At 35.8% G+C, this 26,227-nt stretch overlaps 1 protein-coding gene across 3 annotated transcripts; it reads left to right on the top strand.

Moving 5' to 3' along the window:
* Positions 1–2: 2 nt before the first annotated feature.
* RPAP3 (RNA polymerase II associated protein 3) lies at positions 3–22,207 on the top strand. Of its 3 annotated transcripts, none has more exons than XM_026083505.1 (18): positions 3–41; positions 1,785–1,943; positions 2,802–2,942; positions 3,364–3,486; positions 6,040–6,167; positions 6,708–6,829; positions 7,201–7,271; positions 8,218–8,349; positions 11,049–11,176; positions 13,007–13,128; positions 13,946–14,016; positions 14,158–14,274; positions 16,016–16,084; positions 16,331–16,542; positions 17,773–17,968; positions 18,623–18,720; positions 20,173–20,273; positions 21,694–22,201. In XM_026083505.1, the coding sequence occupies exons 2-18, from the start codon at positions 1,791–1,793 to the stop codon at positions 21,783–21,785; spliced, it is 2,076 nt and encodes a 691-aa protein (XP_025939290.1). In that variant the 5' UTR covers positions 3–41; positions 1,785–1,790; the 3' UTR covers positions 21,786–22,201. The 3 variants fall into 3 exon arrangements, with proteins under 3 accessions (XP_025939290.1, XP_025939292.1, XP_025939291.1); XM_026083506.1 differs by lacking the exon at positions 3–41 and adding an exon at positions 366–661; XM_026083507.1 differs by lacking the exon at positions 16,016–16,084 and having other exon boundaries at positions 21,694–22,207.
* Positions 22,208–26,227: the final 4,020 nt, after the last annotated feature.

Raw genomic sequence — 26,227 nt, forward strand, 5'->3', positions numbered from 1 at the left:
GGGCCGGCGGCGGCGGCAGGAAGCGGCGGGACGCGGCGCAGGTGGGGCCGGGACGGGGCTGCGAGGGGGTCGCCGGGTGCCGCCTGTGGCGCCGCCGCCGCCCGCGGGGAGGGCGCCCGGTGCCGCAGCGCGCTCCGGGCGGGGTTCCGCGGCGGAGATACTGGGGGGAGGGGGCGGGTATCGCGATACCTGGGAGTGTCGCGGTGCTCCAACACGGCTCCCTCCATATCCCCCCCACTCGCACGGGAGGGGGCTCTGGGGGGCCGCCGGCGCCGCGGCCGCCCTTGCCGCTTCCCTGCGCCGCCCTCGGCCACGGCGGCGGGACCGGGACCGGGCCTGGGCCTCCCTCCGTCCCGTCCGCCTCGCGGCGACTCCTCTGCGCCGTTGCGCAGCTCCCGGGCGCATCCCTAGCTGTTCCCTAGCACCCGCAACGCGTGGGGAAGGGAAAGCGGCGAAAGCGTAATTAACTGGTTAATGAAAGAGCTGTCGGTGCACCCGCCCTGAAGAAGCCTTAATTGAGCTCTCCTGTAACTGTTGAGTGGTTGAGAGGCCGACTTCGAAATTCAGATGAACTTGCTTTTCTTCTTGGGCTTCTCTTTTGAAGCCTCGTGCCTTCTGAGGTGCAAAACTGCTAAATGGCACAGTCAGCCTGAGGGTTGAGGTAAATCTCATTATTGAGATGTGCCTACAGTATAGCAGAGGTATAGTATGCGGAAGCCACGAGTTAACCTGCCCTGCTGGTTATCAGCAAAGTCAGCTTGGGGTAATCGGATGACTCCTCCAGTGTATTTCTGGCTGGAGTTGCTGGGACAAGGAGGCCCTAGGCTGCTAGGGAAAGTTCTTTTGTTTGTTTTTTAAAAAAAAGGGGGGGGGGAGCAGCAACACTGAGAGTCAGACAAAGCTGCCTTAAAGAGTGTATAATATCTGTGCTATAAAGGGATCTACTACCGGCTTTTGGCTTAAGATCATCACCAAGCTATGTGCAAGATGCAGCAAACGATGTTAGGCTAGTGGATGACAAGAGCCTGCTTAAATTACACATTTCTGTAAGATGCTTTAGTATCCGAGAAAATAACATGACTTGATATCAGGTTGTTGTCTTCAACACTAAAAATAAGACAAAATTCATGGAGACTTCTAAATATTAGTAATTATTAAACAGTATTCTAGGGACTTGAAGGGCTGCAGGTATGTGGAAAGAGCATGTTCAAAGAATATACTGGAGTTGTAATTCATCTGACTTCATAATAAAACTCCTCATTCATTTACTCTCTCCTGTGCTAAAATGTAAATACGTGCATATTTGAGCATACTTTGTAGGGGCAGAAGATGATTTTGGGATTGATTTTTGGCAGATGTCTTGTTTCTATTAAGATACAAGGCAGCATATATATTTTAGTCTGTTTTATAGTTGAAACTTAATGTGTTAATTTCTTTCTTCTGTCATCTGGGAAACAGTACGGAAATTTCTTTAAATTACAATCACCTTGTTATCACCTTCAGGATTATAATTGACTTGTTAGGTCCTATAGCGTGCACTTATTGTTTACTGTATTTTGGTGTATTTTATTTTATCTGAATACTGTGGCTTCCCTTCGTGTTTTCAGAAACATTTAACTTGTGTTTCTTCTTGGTCTCTTACTATTTAATGGTTTTTACTTACGCTGTTGGGAATCCTGTCGTGCATGTAAAATAAGCCAATTTTCTTCAGTTTGAAGAGTGTAACTTCCTTCAGTTACATACTTACAGTTCTCACTAAAGAGTTTTTCCCTGAAACTTGGCAGATTACAATGACTGCACCAAATAAAGCATTGGAGCTACAACTGCAAATGAAGCAAAATGCTGAAGAGCTGCAGGATTTTATGAGAGAGTTAGAGAGCTGGGAAAAAGATATTAAGCAGGTGGATTCTGAACTAAGGAAACAGAGTGGTGTTCCAGAAGAGGTAAAATTGCAAGTCCAGTATGAATATTAATGCAGCTATTCATGATAGTGTTTTTAATAGTTGCTTGTTTGTTCTTCCCCTCATATAATGATGTAGAATGATGTAGATGTAGAAAGATACTCATTTTGCAGGTGTTTTACTTGAGACAGCCCAGTCTGCTTCAGCAAAATTGCATGTGTCGACTTAAAATATCTGGATAGGTGGTATGAGCTAACCAAGCTGATTGGTTGCTCTTGATCAAGGATTCCTTCATAACTGCTTCACCAACAGAGCTGTGGCACAGTAGCTTCTTGAGCTGATGAATGCTTGAGGCCAACAAATTTTTAACCAGCTCCAAGTAGATCTAGGAGAATATTTCTGTCTGCAGCCTCACTGTTGCTTATTTATTGCTGACTTTTAATATATTAATGTTATTCTGTGGTGATGTTCTTCAGTGAATTGTTTTCTAAAACTTAACTTTTTACCGTACATATAATGTGTTACTGTGTGTTGAAAGATTTATGCTTGCTGTCCTTACTGGTTTTATAGAATTCAGAACAGCTTGCTTGTTGGGTTTCTAAAATAAAACCAGCCCAATAGGTATAGATAAATAGTGTATGCCTTTTTTTCTTTATATTTAAGGTTGTCAAAATCAAAAGAATGAATTAACTTGTTCATTTTACAACAACTAATGTGGTTCATGCAGGAAAAAAATTTTTTTTTTTGTAAACATTTGAGAGCTTGAAGTGGTCAAACATCTTTAGCAACAAAGAATTGTTTTCAGCTTATAAGAGTAGTGATACCTCTCTTAATCAGACTTCTCCAAAATAAGTGGCTTTCATGCTTCTGTTTTATAATAAATTACTTATTTCAATTTAGAATTTGCCACCAATTCGAAACGAGGCTTTTAAGAAAAAGAAAAAAAGCAAAACTAAAGTCCCCTCTAAGACAACCACTAAGGAAAACAAGAAAAACAAGATCAAGTCCTACGATTATGAAGCATGGGGAAAACTAGATGTGGTGAGTCAGAATATCTGCTTGTTACCTTTGCTGTTGTGTCCCCAGTTGATTTTTATTTTAAATTAGATTTTATTGTATTGCTGAGAGTTCAGTTTAGAAACCAGTATCTTGTTGTGCTGGATACTGTATAAACATAGAAAACATGTTAAAATTTGAAAAGTTGAGAAATACTGCCTACCTAGTTTAACAATAGGTCTATTAAAAAGTCATAATTCTAGTAGAATATAAGACTGAACACACCTAGCAGTATTAGAAGATACATCTCTTACTTGTAGAATTTTTCTCAATGAGGACTTCAAGCAATAGAGATTTTTAAAGATGCACTACCTATTCTCCTAAAGTCCTACTTCATTTATTTTATATTCTTAAATTATAATGAAGATAGTTTATTTTTTTTCTATTTATCTATTTCTAATTTCAGGATAAAATACTTGAAGAACTTGATAAAGAAGATAGTACTCATGATTCTATATCTGCAGAATCAGACTCCGAAGAAGACGGAATTCGTATAGATGCAGAAAAGGCTCTTGCAGAGAAAGAAAAGGTTATTACATTATAAACATTCCTTGTTTACAAAATAAAACTTAAGCAAATGAGCGTTTATAATTTCTTTTAAAAGATTATCAACTGAGACTACACTTCTGATGGGAATGTGCCTGTTCTTCAGATTCTTTGTTTTTTTTACTACCCTTTGTTCCAATGTATAAAGTTCTCAACGCGTTTGTGTTCTCATCACACATTTCGGCAAAGCCCATTAGACTGAACTTAATGTACACTGATGATAATATATATTTTTTTCTTTAAACTGTTGGATTGCCGTATAGAATTGCCTTATTGATCAAATTGGTGTTTACCTGAACACAAGGTCACAATGCCCAAAACTGGATCCCGAAGGATTTAAATTGGTCCCTTTGCGAGGCCTGTACATTTGGGAATGATGAACAAAGTAGTATGTCTCCTCTGCCTTGGCGATGGCATGTTGGTAGCACTTGCACTTCTACAAAGAGAATACAGCAAGCCCTATCTCATGCTTCTCCTTCTTAGTGTACATAGTGAGGATTTCTTGAGATCCAAAATAAAAAATTTCTTCCATTCAGCAAGATCTTCAGCAAACTCTGCCTTTGGGCAAGGTTCTGAATTTACAAAGCCACTCTTCACACTGAATTTGGGAGGAAGATAAAATAGCTGCCAGTTATCTAGACAACTTTTAAGACTTGTGGCAAACAGTCTGCCAACTCTAAAAAAATTTCTGGAGGAAAACTGTATAAATTCTGGTCTTTAGGTTTTGTAGGTATCCAGGATGTCTGTTAGACATGCCACGCCCACTATGAAAAATTTGTTAGAACTCATTAAGGGCATATGGTAAACCTTGATTTCAACAACATTTGTTTATGAGAAAAATCAGCATTTTCTGTAAGGTTTCCAGAACATGTTATTTGTCATACATGACAGATTCAAGTAGCAGGGACATTTAGTCAAACCATGATAATAACTTTAGTCTTAATAATTCTCTATTTAAAGTTCCAGTAGGAATTTATTGCTTTCTACCTGTTAGGCACTTTCTTCCATATATCTATTTACCTAAGACAAAATTATCCTAAATTCAAATAGAAGCGTCTTTTAGCAGTACTAAGAGTAATTACCAAATAACTGGCATAGAGCACTACTTTGTCTAGGAAAAAAAGAAATCTTGGTGTAACCATACCTCAGTGATGCAGTAGGGTTTGTTGTTGATGGCTTTTTTTCTTGGAAAAAGATTGCATGACAGGTGAAAACCTCACCTATTATGTGTTAATGCCTTTAGGTTTTTAGACTCATCAAGAGTTCCATTTATGAGTGAGTTTCTTCCTCACAGTCCTAGAACCTGCTTGTTATCCCATTGTAATATTAGAAGGTTCTGTCAATCCTGTTATGTGCTGAATGCTTGATATTTTTCTGATACCATTGTGCCAAGGAGTCTTTTTCATGACTTTTCCCAAAGAGTTAGTAACCATGAGGGATCTGACATTTGTATTAAGTGAAATGAATAATTTGAGCATTAGTTCATGTGACCTATATCATCACGTGAGATAGTCTATCTAAGTTTGTTGTATAGAAGTTTCTGTGGTTCTGAGAAACTTTATTTTACAAGCAAACACCTAACATTATATGTCAGTCCATACTTTCCTTCAGTAGAGTTTCTTAGTTTTTTAGTTGTCTTCATGGGTGACATTATCTGCTTTCTTTTCCTGATGCAATGGAGTTCCATACTGTATCGCCTGCATTCTGTATTGAGGAAAAATTGAGGTGTCTTTGACCTTTATCACCTCAACTGCACTGAAAGAGATGAGGGCACATTTAGGTATAAGTTGTGTCCCAGAGGTAGCCAAAAAATAGGATCTCATACAATGGCAGTATGCCTGTTTTGAAGTGAAATCCATATAGAAAGCTGTTATTTTAGGTAAATAACTGTTCTTTTTCTCCACTTTGTTTTCAACTAGAATATGTATTTTCTCTGTTACTGGTTTTAACGATGAGAAGAAGATAGATGCTTGACTTCTGTGTTTATATTTTATTTTTATATATATATGCACACACATATTTGTGTGTATGTGTGTGTGTATATATATATATTTTAGTCTTTTTTTTCCCCTTGTTAAAGCTGTCAGATTATTAAGGCTATTGTCCATTGATCTGTGATGCAAAAAGCAAAAATTGCAGGAGAGACTAGAATATTTATCTTGAGAAGCAAAGATGCTGAATCTAGTTGCTAAAAACTGAAAAATTTCAATAGTTCTGCATTCTATTTGAGCAGCTATGTATGTACTTATTCTAGGTTTGCAAAAATGACCTACAGTTCCTGAAAGATCCTGAAAATAAGTTTATAATAAATCCTTTCTATTGCATAAGTGATGAAAAATATTTAATATGGGATGTTTAAAGTGTTTAAGTTAAAAGAAACATTTCAAGGTAAAGCATTACTTGATGAGAGATGTTAAACTAAAAACATCTGAGCATTCTAAAATATAAGGCTTTGAATTGTTTTTCCACCTAAAACTAGTGACATTAGTCAGTATACACTAATTTACTAAAATGACGCATCGTTTTGTGTTCACAGGGTAATAAGTACTTTAAACAAGGAAATTTTGATGAAGCAATAAAATGCTATACTAGAGGGATGCATTCTGATCCATACAATCCAGTATTGCCCACAAACAGAGCATCTGCTTTTTACAGAATGAAAAAGTAAGATTCATACTTTTAAATCCTTAATGTTTTCTTCTTTGAAATACTACCTTGCTTCAGATTTTTTGTTTGTTTTTATGCCTTGATGATATTATTAATCATGCTGTAATACACAGGTCTATGTGGGACTGCAGTCACAGTGTGCTTTGCAGTTTCAAAGTAAAATGGGGATTGCCAGGATAAGGAATCTTGTAGTTTCTCATCTTTTTTTCTCTGCAATTTCATGCTAGAAGTTTAATATCTGTCTTACAGCATAAGAGATTTAAAAAAGAAAAAGGACAGAAAGTTCACTATCTAATTTGCCCTTCAGATTCTTTAAGCACTGTTTAATTTGTTTTAATTTAATTTAATTTGGCTTTAATTTGTTTGGGGAGAAGAAAAGGGTACAGGGGAGTTGGTTAAGTGTAAGTTGGTTAAGTCATGAAGTATGTAAGATTTCCACTTTGGAGAAAATCTGTAAAACTTCAGAGTAAGCTAACTTGCTGAGGTTTTGGATTTATTCAAACTGTGTTCAAACTCACTCATTCACATTATTGATAGGTTTTCTGTTGCAGAATCTGACTGCAATTTAGCACTTGCTCTAGATAAAAATTACACAAAGGCTTATGCCAGAAGAGGGGCTGCTCGCTTTGCTTTGAAAAATCTTCAAGGAGCTAAAGAAGGTGAGTCTTTTTTTAATGCCTTCATTATAGTACATGCAATCTATTCATATGTGTACTTGATTAAAGCTGGTGTGATTTGCTAATGTGGTGTAGGAATTTAATTTCCATATTCTATAAACAAAGAAATAAAATACCAGATCTCATGTTTCTGGTAAGGTAAAATTCAAGTAGAATGTCCAAATGATTACTATAGCTCTAGACAGGTCTGGAATAATTCAGCTTTAGATGTCTTGGAATAATATGTTCTTTGTAATATCTCCGTTTCTTTATGTACTACACGAAACGGCTATTTCAAGGGATGCTTGTATTTTATGTTCTGTTACCTAGCCTATAATTCCCACCTGAAACTTTGTTTTCTGATCTTCTGATAGATTATGAAAAAGTTTTAGAGCTGGATGCAAACAACTTTGATGCGAAAAATGAACTGAAGAAAATTTATCAGGTAATAAGAGTAATGGTTGCTAACAGAGGTTAATACACAGTATTAAATTCATATCTGTATCAGCTTATAACAAAAATGCAATTCAACAAAATCTCTTGAGATTTTTCTGGCATTTGAAGTTTAGTGAGGTCAAAGTCTGTAATTTCTTTTAGATTAACTGGCACGTATGCATACATTAGTGTAACAGTAGGTTTGCAGACTAAGACCGGACGTGTGCACCAACCTCTGACCCTTCTGCCCCACCCCGTCCTTTTTTTCCCTCAAATGTGTTTTCCACCTCCCATGGTGTTTTTTCTGGTCATGCTTAGCACTTTGGTACAAACTGCAGGGTATCACTACAGATGTGAGAATCTATGTAGTCTCTTGGCCACAGAGTAATGCTAACTGCTAGCATGCTTGTAGTCTCACTGATTGCTACAGTATGCCAAGCCAGAACGTGGGTTTAAGCCTAGCAGAACATCATAACCTGTTGCAAGTCTGATCCCTTTCATGACAGGGAGGGAATGCTGATTATGATGACTTTAGTAGACCGTAAGCTCAACTAGCATTAATGCGTGAACATGCTTACACCTCTTCAACTGTCGTTTTGAAAGGCTTGAGGAAGTTTTTTTCAAAATGAAGACCCAAAATCTCTAATAACTGAGTAAGTAAATTTTTTGTAAACTGCAACATATAGGCAGGTTCCATGGATCATTTTGCATTGTGCTTCAGAAATTACTTACCTTTTCTTTATTATGTACTGTTCTGATTGACAGTCCTTCATAGAAGTATATTTTCAAGGACAGCTAGAATGATTATCTTCAGTTTGCACTCAAATTACAACAAAAGCACTTCTATTTAAAATGGTTGGGAGATTTTCACATCTTAAAAGTTTAGAATTTGTATGTTCTGAAAATGTATCTGAGCGAGGGAAATATATGTTGAGAAACAGTGGTATCTTTGGCAGGCTTTGTCATCAAAAGAAAATTCAGAACAGAAAGAGATTGAAGATGCAGTCAAACCCAAATTATCAGGTGAAGAGAAGCAGCACATAGAAGAGCAGCAGCTCAAGCAAAAGGCTATTACAGAAAAAGATCTGGTAAGTCACAGCTTTCAGTGGGACAGGAGAACTAACACAGAGAAGTGTTATATTATGCTGTTGGCTATGCAAATGTATAAATTAAACTTGATACTTTCCTGAACTTCATAAATACAGCATACTTGATATACCCTTAATTCATTCCCATTTCTGAGTTTATTTTATGAGTTTCTTCTGTTTAGAATCTTCTGGAACAAAATTATGCAAGGTAGCTTTTACAGCAATTTGTACACAGTAAATTTCACACAGATTGTAAGCTAAGTGAAACAAGAACTGTATTTTACAACTATCCTATTTCTTCAATATTATATGCATCTTGACCCCTGCTTGTCCAAGTAGAGTTGTGGACTGTTTTTTACAATTTCAAGCCTCTGATTAGAAAGTAAAAAGCAGCTATGAAAAAAGAACTTCAGAAAGTGCAGGCAGCAGGGACAATAAAAATGTATTTCTGGATACGTTGTCTTGACTCACAGTTGGCTTGGTTTTTGTTTTTTCCTCTCCCCTTTTCTGATTAGGAAATAACATTATGAGCTAAACATGATTTTCTTACTGTTCTCTTATGTAGCTATTTATAACTTCTGACTTTTTATCAATATTCATTTTTTCTGTACTGTCTGTAAGGGGTGATTAGTGGGAAAAGAATTAAAGCATACATTAGGCAATGGGAATAAAGTTTTGAAAGGGCCACAGAAAAGAAATTTGAGTCTAATGCAGTAGCTCAGTGGCAGCAAAGCTACATCAGTGTAGGCGTGTGCGTGGCGATATAGATCCTGTCATGTCTGAATTGTGACCATCACTTTTTTGTCAACAAGGAGAGAGTGGTAGAAGAACAGATAAGAGATACAGCTTTATAAACAAATTTTTGGTGCTGTATAATAAGTATAATATAAGTTTAGTCTTTTGGAAACAAAGTAAAAAAATCAATGTAATGTGTTTGTATGGAGCATTAAATGAAAAATTATATCAACATTTTGGCCCAAGTAATTTTTGAGGGTAACTGTTTTGTGGATGAAGCGGAGTAAAGAAGGATTTGTATAGAGTAGAGAGGGAGGTTATAAAGGTTAATTTGTGGAGCTGGTGTTTAAATTGGAAAGGTCTGAGAAGCAGGCTGTGTATGAGAACTAGGCAAGGAAGCTGAAACAAGTGGAAAGACACATTTCTGTCAAAGTAACAAAAACAAGGAATTAAAATTACTTGTGTGTGTGTGTGTGTGTGTATAAAGAAAAAATGCATCTTTGTGTTAGAGACTTGCAAAAGAGCAGAGAGTTAGGAAACTCAAAGTTGAAATGTATGGTCAGAAAGAAAGCACTTCAAAAAGGATGCAGTCAGAGTCAGTAAGTCCTTTAGTGTCCTGGCTAGGAGTTGCTCTTCACAGTGGGAGAGTAAAGGCAGTCTTATGGGAGATGTAGATTGAAGAAGGGGAGATGAAACAGTTACATTAGAAAAGGGGAGCAGAAGGAAGTTGAAAATGAAGAAAAGTGAGTTTATACTGATAATTGCCCTTACATCCCAGGCCTTACCTTTGTTGCAGACAGTAACTTAGGATAAATAATTCTCCAATGCTGTAATCACCTATTTGTTCTTTAAAAAGAGGGGACAAAAAGGAAGAAAACACTTGAAAAACTGTAAATAAATAAATAAAAATTTCTTGATACATAAGCATTGTGATACTAAGTTGATATGTTAAGAATTGGTGGGAGTTATTTATATATGTAGAATAGAAAGAGCAGTTGCAAAGGTATCCCTTTGTTGTTCGCTCAGTAAGAAAAAAATGCATTAGAAAGTGCGTTAGAATCATTACTGTCCTTTCTGCAAGTGTCTTATGATCTCTCAGAATGGGAGGAAGCAGGGAACCCCTCACTGGTGTGTCCTGTTCTCCCAGCGCCATCCAGGCAGGAAGGCAGAACGTTAAAAAGAGTCGGCAGTTGCTTGTCATCTCTTGGGGGGGGGGGGGGGGTTTTTTTTTTTTTTTTTTTTTTTTTTAAGCAAATTCTGCCTTTACCTAGCTGAGGTTTTTTTCCTGCAGGGATTGCAGGCAAACATGAGGTTTTACTCTTTTTTTCCTAGATTTAGTGAGCGATGCATTTCAATGCAGTAAACAGGAGGGGAAATAAAATATATATATGACAGGTATTTTTTTTTAAGTAGTTCAGGTTCTTTGGATTAGCCTTACTTTTTAAGCAACTGCAGAATTCAAGTATGGGCTTCAAGAGGGAAGGGAAAGATCAGTGAACTGATAAAGCATTTTGTGACCAGATAACATTTCAAAATGGCATTATTAAAATTTTATCCATAGAATATTAAGGATTTGTTTGGTCCTTTCTTTTGGTTTAGGCCTATTTTTTTTCTTTTTTAAGAATTGCTTGTGTTGCAATTAACTGTGGCCACAGAGTAGCTTATACTACACCTGAAGAGTGAAGAAAAAATCATAAGTATAGGCTTATAAGTCTATTCTTAAAATTTTTGCTACGTGCATTATTTATCCTTGAAGTATTAGAACAAATAAGGATTCAGCTTTTTGTGGTCTACCTTCAAAAGAGCATAGATACGAAGAAATATGCCATAAATACCTGCTCTGATATGGGTGATGTTTATGATCCATCATCTTCATAATCACAGTTCACAGTGATCTTGACTGCTAACAAGATGAGAAAAGCTGATTGCACTAGATCTTTTTCAATTTTTTTTTTTTTAAATAGGGTAATGCTTATTTCAAAGAAGGGAAGTATGAAGCTGCGATAGAATGTTATACGCGTGGTATAGCAGCAGATGGCACCAATGCACTTCTGCCAGCTAACAGAGCTATGGCCTATCTAAAGATTCAAAAGTAAGTAGTATTTCATGTACAATACTGTTTCTTTCTTTGCTGTGAATTAGAAGCAAAAATAATCCAATGGATTTTCACTGAAGTTCAGTTACTGTCTCTCGTCCTAATTCTTTATAGAATTCATATTAAAGAAACATACTGAGAGAAATAAGGGAGAGAAATGTGTGTGTAATCTTGCAGTGTGTGTCTTAGGAAAAAAAAATCTAAAGAATAAAATAGCAATGATCTGAAATTATAGTGAAACCTAAATGGCTTTCCTAAAGTTTGGGGGGTTTTTTGTTGTTTTGTTTTGTTTTTTTCACGTTCTTCCATGTGTGTGAAGTTCTAGTTTCTCAAAGGGCCTACCTAAAGCTATATGTTTTTGACAACTATAAAAACCAGTCAACTAATAAATGTTATACTGTATAAAGAAATGGATAACTTCTGACTTCAAAGAGACTGGATAGGAGCTTTCTCTAAAAATAGACATCTTTTAAAATATTTTTTCTTTAATTCCAATGTGTACCTGTAGTTTGCTCATTTTCAATTAAGCTTTACTCAAATAATCCAGTAAAAGTAGGAAATGTGCCACATGAGAGAAATTCTACATGACCAATTTTGAAATCTCTGAATTCTTTTGTTCCCACTACCTGAGGATAGTATGACAGTTTAAATCTTTTAAACTGACAGTATGGGAAGCAGGAAGCCGAACACTATGTTCATCATCTGTTCTAACATGATGTGGCTGGGTATCTGTAGAAACTATACATTCATTTCAAATTGTAAGATTATAAAATATGTTGCATGGGTAGTATTTTTGTATCACAACACTTAAAACTTAGTATTGAAGTCATAAGAGAATGTCATAATGCAAGTAATGTTGTCTGAAAAACAGAATCAGAGGCAATTGTAATTTAATTGAATGACCAAGCAAGAAAATTGATTCTGTAAGATAAATCAGTGTATCGTGGGTCTTTACAATTCAAAGAGGACACATATATAAAATGTACCAGGAGCTCATTGATATTCTTACAAACCTCCAGAACTGATCAGAGCTGCAAAAATACTTAGTCCATAAATTTATTAATAGAATGAAGGAGGAGAGAAGAGGAATGAAAGAAAATACTTCAATATGTACATAGTGGAATCGTGATCAAATGTAACTGGAATGAGGAAATTTGATCCTACACTGAAAACAAATGACATTAATGAAAGGATATGCTGAATTTGACTGTAACTATTTCAGAATGACAAGTCAAAGAAATTCAGACCTAGAGAAATCATTTTTGCATATGCTTGTTTTTCCTTTCTTGTATTCTTTTGTTTGTTTGTAATGGTAGTTCTAGTTTTCAAAAATACAAAGCTGTGATGCTTACTTTCATTTTAAGGTTGTTTAATGTTTAAAGTGGATTCAGCTCTGACAGGCTTTAAGGATGTTTATTTTCTGAGAGGAAATGAATTTCTTGTAAGATGTTAACAAGAGAGGCAGCATGGCATACCAAATGATTTGTCTGAAATTTGGGGAGTTGAGGAATTGTAATGTATGTTCCTCCAAGCATAAAAGATGGCTTTGAGAGCTTATATAGTCAAACCTCTGGTAAAAGGTCTTGTAAGATTTTAGAAGAAGCATATTGCATATTAAACCTGAAACCTGTAATTAGGCACTTTGACCTAAATCAAACTGCTTTATATTAGCATAAGTCATTAGAAAGCTCAAGACGTTTAGCACTTTTAAGTCCTGGGACTTCTGTTTTTAACTCATATTTTAAATATTTTGGGTAGCGCTGTGTTTTCAATTGAAACTGCTTCTTTTAAAAGTGCTTATTAATTTTGTACTACTCTTCTGCTGAGATATGAAGAGGCTGAAGATGACTGTACACAAGCTCTGCTGTTAGATGCCTCCTATTCTAAAGCTTTTGCTAGAAGAGGGGCTGCCAGAGTTGCTCTTGGAAAGCTAAAGGAAGCTATGCAAGGTAAGACTGAATTAGCACTAGTGGATGGGTAAGAGGTGAGTAGAAGGAGGTCCTTACTTTTGTTACCTTCTAATAGCAATTAAATCAGTTGCTGACTAATTGAGGTTGTTAGCGCAAAACTTAAGAGTGGGTGGAGTTTTTGTTTTTGTTTTTTTGGTAATAGAATATGTATAGAATCTTTGTGTTGGTATTCACATGATAGGAAGACAATTTTGTGTGAAATTATGTGCGAGTAACAGCAATCGCCAAAATCATGTAACTTATTCATCAAAATTATTAATTAGCATTTATGCTAATTCAGTGTTAGGATTACATATAAAAGAAGCTTACATATGCTGGAGATGTGGAAACACACAGGCTAGGCATCAAAACAAACCTTAATTTTTGTCCTAGTCTGAAATTATGTATGAAATGTATTTCATGATTAAGGACTGACTTATTGCAGACTAAATTAAAAAACAAGAGAAGTAAAGAATGTTTTACTTGATTTTGCTCTATGTATCTGCTCTTTTTTGGTGTTTCTGTAAGGCAAAGTCAGGCTTAGTTGGGTGTCCTGTATTAGTTCCTCAAAAAATGTAGAATTCCATACAAACTTCAGTATATTCTGTAACTACGTTTCTGTTGCTTATATTAAGTAGTAAGAAATAGTTTGAAAAATGTGCTTAAAATTAGATTGCAGTATAAGCTTTGGGATGACTTATCTGCCATAAATTATTTTAGAGGTTTGAAAGGAAAATGGGAGGTTTAAAGAACTTGCCAGTACTTCTTAACATCAGTTTAAATGCATACGGTTTTCATATGTTAATTTTTCACTCAGATTTTGAAGCTGTTCTGAAGCTGGAACCTGGCAATAAACAAGCAGTAAATGAACTTGCTAAAATAAGGAATGTACGTATACTTGTGATTATTTTGTTTTTCTAAGCTTATATTAATGGAATGTTTCATTCTCTGTTAAGTAAATGTTAATGCATATTATAATCATTCCTGAAATTTTTGATTTTCTGAACAACTATCTTTTCTTTTTTTAAGGAATTAGCCGAGAAAGAGCGATGGATTCATCAAGAATATCCTGAAATACTGGTAAAAGAAACAGAAATACAAAATATAGTGAAAGTCATTGATAAACCATTACACCTGAGATCAACAGTAAGTAATTTTCTTTTGTGATTGAATATGTAGAATGATGGAAAAAGTAGAGCTTAAAGTTAAAATCCACTTGCTTATTTGTGTGGCTGCCTCCTGATAGGTATTCCTTACATGTGAAAACCCAAGGTTTAGAGATTTACCTTTTCAGTGTTTTTCAAGAACGTGACTTCTGCATTTTCATGTGTGTGTAACTGAATACTGTGGCCATGGTGTAAACATTCAGCCTTCACCTCCGCTCAGGAAACATGGTATATGCCTATGCCAATAATATGAAATGGGGAGGCGATACCACAACCCTCTGCTGGGTCCACAACTGACAGGGAAGATGAGAGTAAAGGGGAAGCAGCTGACTGCAGACTTGAGAAAAAAGCTCTGAGTAAACTCCCTTTCTCTCTCTGCTGTGCTAGGTTTCTACGGTAGATTTAGTGGTAACAAGACATGCTGCCTGTCCTTATTCTCATACTCTGGCGTCACCCAAAGCTATTGCAGTTACCTTGAGCCTGCATTTTCATCCACATAATATGTAGATTAGCTGGCCAATGGTTCACGAGAAGTGTTATTTTAGGAGTGTAAATTTTCTGTGGTACTAGTCAAATTAATGAGTTAGAAGATAATATGGCAGTGTAGCGAGCAATATCAGCTTGCTTTATGCATTAGGCTGCCCCTTTTAGTACATTTACTGATTTTTTTGTACATTCAGAAGCAAATTCTTCTGTAAATACAAAGTGTGTTCACACTGTGTAGAATACTCTAGTGTTCTGCTCTTAATAACTTCTATACTTTTATTTAGCTCTGTTAGTTATATACTTCAAGTGGATAGTTTAGTCGAAAAGGTGTGATTGTTTTAATACTGATTTTTAAACATATTACATGCTAGATGAAATATCTTTTAAAATCTGAATGGATTTGTTGTGAAGTAGAAGAAATACTGTAGAAAATGAAATTCAGTTTTCATTTTGACTGCTAAATTAATTGGAGATACTAGGTTGCTGTTTTAGTGTAATTCTGTTAATGTTGGACAAGTGTTAGATTAAGCATCTCTACTCTTTTTATTGTCCAAGGATTGCAGAGAGCGCTATAATTTTCTGTCTCTCTTATCCAGTCTCCCAGTTCTAGTACAATGATGGGATGGTATGTTTTCAAAGCAAGCCATATATTTATTGTCTGTCATCACCAACCTGACAGGGTTTTTGGACCTAATTTAAAGCAAATAGCAAACTGCTGTGGAGACATATCATGGAACTGTGTTAGCTGGACAGAGAAATCTACCATATCAAGACATCTAAATTGTTGAATATGTTTAACTGTGTATATTTGCAGAGCAATATACACCACATTTTATGTTCAGTGAATGGAATTCCCAAGTAAAAGCGGTGAATTTCTTTTCTTACTAAATGATGCCTCCTCTTAAGTACTGTGAAGGTGCTGTTTGGCAGTGTTCAAAAATAACGGTGATCATGCAGATATGAAATCTAATAACTGGAAAAAATGGAACAAGCGGAAGCTTTTTAGCTGCATAGCATGTCCTTCACTGGTGGCATTAGTTGCCTTGGGATGTATGCAACTTGGTCAACCAGTAAGACTAAGTTACAAATATTTATCATTTCAAAATTTGAAGTTATGTATGCAAAATAAGGGTTGTCAATTCTATGTTGTTAGATACTTGTTTAGCCAAAATACAAAGATTGATCAGGCCATTGGTCAAAATATACGTTAGTCCTTGCCCATTCATCTCTTTTAGGGAAAAAAACAAAAACTAATGATATTTCATTACTGGAAAAGAGGAATGCAGATTCTGAGATCTTCTAGAGTAAGTATACACTGATTTATAAGGGATGAAGCAAGAAAATGATCATAGAACACTTTCCATAGAATGTGTTGGAGTTTCCTATTTTGGCATTTATTTTAATACAAAGCATCTTCCCTGTGCATGAACACAGGTGAACCTGGTTATCATGAGATTGTTTTTTAAGTTTAAACACAGCCCTTTTCCAAGGGCTTTATATACACTGATGTAAAGGCTATACACATGACATTAGGTATGTGTTCTGTTTAGAAGCCTTTGAGAAGAATAGTCATTGAAGAAATTGATGATGACATACAAAATAGTGATTTTCCCAGCACTGCTTCTTTAGTCAATAATTGGAGAAATTCTACAAGTATTGAAACAACTGAAAATCTACGTGAAGATGATCAGTTAACTACAATGGATATTCCAAAAGCAAAACAATTGAAAATAGAAGAAATCAGTGATATGCCAACATTACAGTAAGTATAAAAATTCCAATTCTTTTTTTGAAAGGTAAATGTAGTTGAAATCTTCATTTTTCAAATTTCTACATGTGATGAGTTAGAACATGTTTTGAAGAATTTGGTTTACAAAAGGAAATGTTCAGAAAAAAAACTAGAATTCTTGCACATCTGCCTCTAATCACATAGTGGTTGAAACAAATATGATCTATTTAGGGTCAGATGGAAAGCTGTTTAACATGAATAGTTTTGCCCTTACATTCCAAACATAAAGAAATTTGTAGTATTTTCCCATATATCATACTCTTCCTTGTGCCTTTTATCTTTTTCATCTGTGATTTTTATTTGAGGTGTTCTAGATTCTTAAGCAGAGCTCCAAGATGTTCTTTGCACATCAGTCCTGTGAGATGAAAGGAATAGAGATGACAATGTCACTTACTACTCTTTCCTCCACTGAGCAGGTGGCCATTAACTTCAGGTTTGCTCAGAGTTCCTGAGAGTCCACTGTGTTACCTAGTCATACCCAAGTTTGGCTGGGTGAGAGTAGGCTGAGGTATAGAAGGAGCTATACTGACTTTTTCCCAACCAAGTGCTGGAACTCTACCTGTTGTCTGCTCAAGGAAAGCTTTGCATGCACCAGTGCCATCTCAACATGTTAATAGCAGATGCTTTTTGTGATATACTGATTGATGACTTTCTGTGAGAATTCCTCCCTTGCACTCCACTTTCTCAGCTCAGATGGATTTAGTGTGAAGTGTTGAAGACAAAAGTATATTTTATAGCCATTTTATGACTTCTGAAAAATAAATGGACTTAAATGACAAATTATAGAACAACAAATGGTTCCACTGTAATCAATGTTGAAAACTGTTTGTTCATCTGACGTGGTTATTGTTTCACATTATGAAATTGCAGAAAACCTAGTATTTTTTGCAGCTGTGTATGGTAGAAATTTGTACCATAAAATATAGTTATTTCCAGAAACAAAGTAGAGACAGGCTGAGTATATTTATCAGTGTTTGCAAATGTGTTTTTAAGAAAAGATAAATCAACTGTAAGGTTTTTCATAGTTTGAAGGGTTTCGTAGTTTGTTCTTAAAATACCTACTTAAACAAAACTTCTATGAAAACTTTAAAAATTATTGTATTTTAGATTTTTTCAGGAATCCGAAGAGCTACTGTTCTAGTTAGGTCTGTGTAAGATTCCTTAAGTGTTTCCTCGATTATGAATTTCCAAATCTCTCTGCAGGCTTCCCACCAGTGTGAAAGGAATTTCATCAATTATACATCCGTCTTTCACTATGAAAAAGAAGATAGAAAAGGAAGTCAAAACATCAACTCGATCTGCATCTCCAGTCCCTGTTATTCCTGCCAATTCTTTCCAGCTTGAGTCTGATTTCAGGAAGTTGAAAGAATGTCCAGAAAAAATGTACATGTACCTGAAGGTATGAAACATATGTAGTATTAATCCCTGATACTGAAGAATACTGATACTGAAGAACAGCACGAATGACTGAAAAGGGTAGTTTCATTTAAGTTGCTTGACTTATCAGTGTACAGTAGTATTTCTTTTAACTTCTTGCACATAATATTAAGTAGCTTGATCCACATTTAAATGGTTCTCCTCTTTTGTGTGATTTATTTCACTTTCAGTATGGTCTCTGCATAAATCTGTCTTATCTCTCAAACATTGGCCCCAGTTCTGTAAATACATTAGTAGCCATGTTAAATTCTAATTTTTCAGATGAATACTTCTAGGTTAAACATGGCAGCTTTCTTATCTCTCTAAGCTGCACACATACTTGAAGCACATCAGTCTACTTAATGTGTGCTTCTGTTTATGTGTATTTGGCAAAAGATCTTTTTTTGAGAAGTTAACTTAGCAATCCTCTTGCAAACCCCTCCACTTCCCCCCAGAACAATATTAATTTATATTCAACATAAGCTATGTTTCATGTCAACTAGTACAGCACTGATTTGTTTTTCTTTTCGGTGTCATGTACTTCCAGCATTGCCCAAGAGATCATGAAAACTCATTTCTAATTCTCATAATTATTTTTTGCCTCTAAATAACATCTTTTTTTCTAATTCTTCCAAAGCAAATAGAACCTTCATTTTATCCAAAACTGTTCCAGAAGTCGTTAGATCCAGATTTGTTTAACCAGATACTGAGAATTCTACATGATTTCTACATTGAGTAAGTTCAGTTCCTCCTTTTTTGTGTAGAGGTTTATATTGCTTTTTGCCATTCTGCTCTGTTCCTTCCTGTTGCCCCACCCCTGGGTTTACAAAACTATTTCCAGCATGTGGCATTACATTAGCAGGACACAATCATTGGAATGATTCAGCTGCTCCTTATTAAAAAAAATTAAACTTACCTTGAAAAACTAGTTTGAAGTGAAAAGAGGTATATAAAAAGAAAGCATTTACTGTATGTTGTTGACTTCAATTCATATAACTAGCATTGATAACTTATTATTAGATTATATGAAATAATTTTTCTTTTGTTCAGATTACTGTGTATGCTGTTGCCGCATATAGTTGCATAGTATTAATTTTTTAAAGAAGAAATAGCTAAGAAACACCAACAGTTTTATTTTTTTCTGTGCTATGTTAATGGTGATGCATTCTGAATTTTATTTTTAATTACCTGCTAGCATTCTGCAGAAAAGCAGTATGTTGTAGCAAATAAATATTGGAGCCGGAAGTTCTTATAAGCAAAGACCTCACGATTATTCTTGACATGCCTATCCATGCTATCATTCGACTTTAAAAAAAAAAAAAAAAAAATCATTTTGCATGTTAGATGCAATGTGCCACTCCTGAATTACTCCTGTCTTAGAATTTTAGGTGGTTTTATGCAGAAAAGCAAGCATAAACAAATACTAGCCTTTCCCTCCGTTTCTTCAAAAGCAAATGTCCATTATGTGTGTGAAACATGACATCTTAAGCGTTGTGGACCTATTTTTGGTGGTAGAACATACAAAGACTAAGGAGTTGAAATTGTTTGCAGTAAAGTAAAAGGTGTTTCTCTTGGAGGTAGACGGGACAGCCTGTTAAAGGAAAATACTATTTATTATTAGTATTTGTACCACAGATAGTACCTGCTTACTGTTGCCCAGAAGACTGTGAAATGAAATTGCAGTCTTGAAGTTTTCTTTACAGATAAAAATGACAGCAACTGTAGTGTGGTGCTTGTTGCTGAGTTTTCTATAACCACAGATGATATATTCTCTCTCTCTCTTTCTCTCTCCCCACTCTCATGCATAGCCCCCCACGCTCATGCATACCCCCCCACACCCACCGCTTCCTACTGAAGTGTAGAAAAATAGCAAACTTATGGCAAGGTGTAAGCATTAAATCATATAATAGCTATTCTGTGCCTCAACAGCAATCACTTTGTATCTGTCCAGTTTTTTGTATTTTTTCACTCTTGCTCTGTATTATCTGCATTATCTGCATACAGATGTGTAGATGTTTGGCTTTTTGCTTTGTGGGTTGAAGAATGGCAGGAAAGAGGAGAAAGGCAGGGAAGGAAGTTCCATTGGTCCTTTAATTTGATGTTTCTGAAGTCTTTAATCTTGCTTGCGGCTATTGAATCTTTCTAATCAACAGTAGCTATTTTTATGTATCTAATAATCTTCTTTAGGAAAGAAGAGCCATCACTCATCCTTGAAATACTCCAGAGGCTATCTGAATTAAAAAGATTTGATATGGCAGTAATGTTTATGTCAGGCTTGGAGAAGAAAAGTAAGTAATTCAGTAGCATCTTTTTAAACTTGGATTGTGATACTATAGAATCTAACAAGGGATGTGTAAAATGTAGTGCTATTCTTATTAGGGATGTTACTGTTCTAGATGATGTACGTATCTCTTAGTGGAAGCTAGATGTCCTTTATTTTCATTAGAGCTCAATCTTCATAAATGTGCTACTATTTATTAAATCATCAGTTAAGACAAGTTTACTTATCTGGTTAGAAGCTTTTTGATTATTTTAGAAGCTAATACGAAAATAAAATTTTATTAAATTTTTAATTGCTTATTAAATGACAAAACTTGAAGATTTAGTTGTAGTTTTCTGTGTTTTTATAAACAATACCACTATATTTGTCTGATAACATTAGCACTACCATTTGCAACTAATAAGTTTTCATATAAATTCATGCATTATGTCAAAGGTACATGCTTCTTAAAAGGTGTCAAAATTATGCAGTTTTCACAGCTTGCAGCCTTTTCTTGGCAATGCTGACTTTACCATTGACTTCTGGCTTTATTGTTTTACCAATGAATGATTGCCATGTTAGAACACAGCTACTGCAATGCATGTTAAGTAATAGAGGCCATTAAGCAGTTAAATCAAGTCCATTGTGTCCCCCCTCACGCCACCACCCCCACTTAATTGCCTCTTTCACAGAGGTGCTAAATCGGTTAGTTCTAGACATTGGCTCTTTTCAGCTTACCTACAAAACAAATTACAGCAAAAAGAATGCAGGTATCTCCAAACCACTCAGCCTGTTTGCCTCCATCCTCTTCTTGAAGCATCAGTTAGATGAGTTTGCAGTTCAGGTTGACTTTGGCTTGAGTTTCTGGTTCATAAAAGTGTGTGTTTGTCTGTCTCTATTTAGTGTGCCAAACAGACTATATAACAGTGAGACACTTAAAAGCAAAGATTTCTGTGGGACCTGTATATATCTGAGTTTCATTAATAATCATCATGCTTTTACATAACAGAATTTTTGATCTCTTTAGAATAAAATTTCTTGTTTGACACTTACAGAAGTGCAGATAAGTTCTACCTGCAAATATGTTACGTGGCATTCAAACCATAACCTTATGTAAATTTTGTCTGTCATCTGCCATTAACTTTTTTTCTTCTGTGTTTAATGGTGCAGTGCCAAGATAGTAAACAAAATAAAATCTGTTTATGTCAGGATTTACACCTGTTTAAGAAAATGTTGTTAGCCAGCTCCTGTATATCAGAACAAAGAGGAGTCTTCTTGTTACTTTTTGTTTCTTCTCAACGGCAGTAATTTAAATTATCATATTTCAGCTATATAATCCAACCGTTGCCCTCACTGAGGAAAGAGTTGGACTTTAACATAAGTTTAACTTTATCTTAAGTCTGTGAATCACAAAAATAACACTTAATGTTGGATTTCTATTTTTACAGTTGCACAAGTATTGTTCAGTCATGTGAACCACATGGGGTTGAAAGATCCTTCTGTCGAAGAATTGGAGAAGAAATACAGAGTTTTCTTTTAGTGAGATTACTGACATTACATATGTAAATTGCTGTATTTCCACGCTTCCTTCTTGTGGAAATCAGCCGAAGAAGTTTATACAGACTAGAATTTTGTTGCTTTTGTATAAGTAATGAAACTCATACACTTGATTTAGCCAAATGGCAAGTGCCTGAAGAGATAATGACCTAATTGCGCAGGTACGTTTGCTTTCCAACTCCTGCAACAATACAGATCTACATTGTCTTCAGTGGACTCTGTTGAAAAACTGCTTGAGTGGATTGACATTCAGGATTGGGACTGTAGATAGAGATCTTTATTAAAAAGGAAAAAAATATTTATAAATGTCTTTGGTAAGAATCAAATGATTTACTTGGTGTCCATTACAAATCCACTTTTTTTATTTTAGAAAATAAACTAAATGTTGAATTCAAAATACCAAAATTGTCAGGAAGCTTCTTATTAAGGTGCTAAATCACTTTTCTCTAAAGATACACCACACCAGAACATACAGTATGCTAAGCAAACCTAAGGTAAGTTGGCCAAAAAATTACAGAATTCCTTTACTTGAGTTTCTCTACTGTTTATCCAAAAGCCGAATTTTGTCATTGATAGCTAAGATGTTTCTGTGAACCTAAACTGTAATTCCAGAATAGAAGGAAGCAAAATACTTTGAAATTAAAAGGTGGAGGGAAATGGGAGTATTTTGTGTCCTCTGGGCAATACTTTTAAAATCATCTGATCAAATTTATCCTTTGGGTCAATGGGTCCTAAATAGGTAAAGCTCTTAAGACTCAGAAAGCTAAGCAGAACACCTTTCCAGTGTAAAGAAGACAATAAAGGCATGAAATAATCTGAAATTCACAGATGAGAAAAGAAATAGTTAGGCAAAGGCATGATAAACTCTTCTAACTGTTCACATGATTAGAAGAAGGAAAGAATAGTACTTACCAAATTTAGGTTAAAAAGTAGTATCCTACTATGGCTTTCAAAAATTTGCTGGCGTATATGTCTCTAGACTTGACAGTATCTTTTTATCCTGTTGGTATTTATTCTGTCAGATTGCTTTCACCCTGATTCAGATTTTGTGCTTTCCTAGTGCTTCTCTTACTATTGAAACTTTCTGACATTAGTTAATGCATTTGTTTTGGTAGCTGTGCTCTTTTTCAGAGGGCTGGTGCAACAGTTAAAATACTCAAAAAGAATTCAAACTTCCAATGTGGATTAATGGGAATAGGAGTGAATGTTATCTTCTGTGTAGTTGGTTTTTGAAATCTAACTTCAGGCTTTCCCAGCTGTGTAATGTTCTGGTTCAGATACAATCCGAAGCAAAAAAAATGTAACTGAGCTACATCCTCAGCTGGCTCTGAGTTTTAACTGACACGAGTGAAGGGCTAGGACAATAACCAGTGTTGTTAGGGAAATGGAAGAGCCTTTGTAGAACACTGCTTGCGGCTTACCTACATTGTGAACTGTTATTACTAGGTGTGTCTCATGTTACTTGATACAGGCTATTTTTTCCCCTGTTGTAAAGCACTTTTGATAATGTATAAGCAATGTTGCTGCAGCTAATAGAAGTGAATAAAAAGTAGTTACCAAAGTAATTTTATATACCTGTATAGATACAGATATCCTCTAATGGGCTGTTACGCTTGTCGTATGAGCTGTTTAGTGGCCCTCAAACACAGATGTACCTCTCTAGGGTTATGCTCATGGAACACTGGGTGTCTTACCAAGAAGCTGTTTCCTGAAGGCTATCAGTGAAGAGCAGGTGATTGTAATATGGGCCCCTAAAAGTAAAAGCGCAAGATGATAGCAGAAACATTGAAAGCTGTAGGCCAACAGTCACAACTCCATCCGCCCTGCTGTGCTTTTACTGAGAACAAGCTGCTGCCTTCTGGTCCCACTCTTGCTTTTATGTAGAGTCCTCCTCAGTATTTGTACATAAGGAGGGCTGGTTGAAAGGAAGCTGTTCCTGCATGTAGAATTTAGTGGTGTGGATGGATGGATCTGGTTCATGTTCCTACTGAATTTAGGTCACCAGGGTTTATCTTGCTCATTGCACTATGCTGTAGCTTATTGCTTATACTTCTGAATACAATATCTGATAGTAGCCTGCTGGAACAAAGTCCTTGAGATTATTTTTCCATGCATAAAAACAATGCAAGATGGGCAACACAACACAAGCATTCAAAGAACTGCAAGCTTAATTTGCTCCAGGAGATGGCAGTATTTTTTCCCTTCTAAATTGGAGATTGCTATATTGCTGAATTGAAAAGCTTAATGAAACACGGAGAAACTTCATAGATCTGAAGTAGATCAAATCAAAAATTCTCTTTTTGGGGGGAGGAGGGGAAGTTTTTGTTTGTTTTTTGTTTGTTTGTTTCTTTATCCAACACCATCTCAATGGTGTTTCTATTGTGTTAGGGGAAAAAAAAGGCTACAGTAAATAGTATAAGGCAGTTAAATTGTACGGAGTAGCTTATGGCCTGCTATGCTAAGACATTCAAGATGACAGAACTCTTAGTTCATACTCCCTGCAGTGACTGTTTCAGACTTGAGTTTTGAGTATCAGTGTCTTGGGTAGTTGACACAACCAGTGAGCTTTGAAAGACTACTGATTAGGGATAGCTTCTCCCTTTTGCTAGGTATGTCCACACTTGACTAATACCTAACCAGTTGTTCACTCATCATATGTCTGTTGCAGGTGATTAACACTTAATGCTGAGAGAACAGAGAACTGAGATTTGAGAACAAAATAATGTATATTTTAGACCACTTTTCTAGCTTGTCAGAATCATTTTTAATTTGAATTTTGCCTTCCAGTAAATCCAGAGGACTTCCAACCTCCATATTGTCTATTTATTTCGTTACTTAGGTGGTTGTTAGTGAAAATATTGGTGGAATTGATCCTAGGACATGTTTCTGCAGAACATCCTTACAGCTTCCTGTTTTGACAGTGGGTTTTTTTTTTTCTTTTGATAACTGTAGCTACTTCTGCATTCATACTGTAATAGTTTCATCTAGGCCATGTTTCTCCATCTCGCTTAGAGAATGTCCTGTGATAATCAGACATATGCTAACATAAAGATACTTCATCTATTACTTTTTTATTATGCTACTATGGAAGACAGAGTCAGTTTTGTCATAACTTGTTCTTGACCAACTTATACCAGTTACTGTGGAAGGCATAAATTTATGAGTATAGTTTGAATATTTGCTCCAAAACTTTCTTTAGAATTAAAAACCAGTGGTGTTGACTCTGATCAATAAGACCTTGTTCTTTCTCTTTTTTCACTCCCCTCCCCACTCTTTTAAAAATAGACATTTTCAAAATGCCAGTAACTTAAAATTCTCAAATATAACTATTGCTACTACTTTTGAGGCTGCTTCAGCCAAGTTTTAACATTTTATAATGAAGTTTTTTGGACCCAGGTAATCTGTAAGCATCTGGTTTAAGGAAGCTTCTAACCTAACCCATTCCTTTCTTTTGCTAGGCTGAGATCTCACTCCTTTGTCGATTGATGCAAATATAACTGCTTGCAGTTACCCTCATTAGTGGAGACTGAAACCATCAAACAGTTCATTCTTAACACCATCAGCTGTGAGTTGTTTTCCCTCCCTGTTGTGTAGCTAATACTTTACTTTGTCTTTTCTTTTAATGCAGGTGTGTGTAGAACAATTTCTTCTTATTCCTGTTGATTGTTTTGTTTTCTTTTTCTGGTTCTGATACTGTATCTGTGTTCTGTCATGGCTCGTATGTATTCTTAAATAATCTGTCCTAGTTTCCATTATTTGCATGCTTTCCTTTTCTGAGGTCAGTAAAGAGCTCTTTGATTTGGTTAGTCCCTTTCCACATGTGCTACCCTTCCTTTGCATAGTTTGAGCTTGTTATCTTGATATCATTTCTTTGGGAACTGCCAGCTCCTGAACTCTTTTTCCCTTAGACCTGCCTCCCAAAAAACTTACCTTCCAGTGTCAGAATGGAAGAATAAGTAAGTCTAAAAAGTCTTCAAAGCTTGTATTTGGGTTCTGTGGCATCTAGGCTGCTGAAGTCTAATGAGGGCAGCTTGAAATCACTCTTCTGTCAGTGTCTAAGGGGCTAAAATAGAAGCTAAGCATTTGGGGCATTAAATACACATCCCCTTTTCCCTCCTTCTCCACCTATGTCCTCTGTGATGGCAATAGTAACAAAGAACAAAGGAGTCTATGCCCATTTTCTGCCACCAGATTTCTTCTTTTGGTAAAATAGTGCTCTTCTAAAAACAACAAGAAAGACCTTAATAAAAGTATTTTTATAGGGCTGCATGTTTGCAGGCTCTCATTTCTCCCCAAGTGAAACTCACCCAGTAGCTTTTTTTTCTTAGCAACTGTCAATCTTGCTATATTTTTCTGTCTCAGATCTTACTGAACTGATGGCGTACTGAACTGATGGTGTTCTGAAATGCACTTGTATAACTGCTT

This window comes from Apteryx rowi, unplaced genomic scaffold (genome assembly GCF_003343035.1).
Source record: "Apteryx rowi isolate R43461 unplaced genomic scaffold, aptRow1 scaffold_604, whole genome shotgun sequence".
Lineage (NCBI taxonomy): Eukaryota > Metazoa > Chordata > Aves > Apterygiformes > Apterygidae > Apteryx > Apteryx rowi.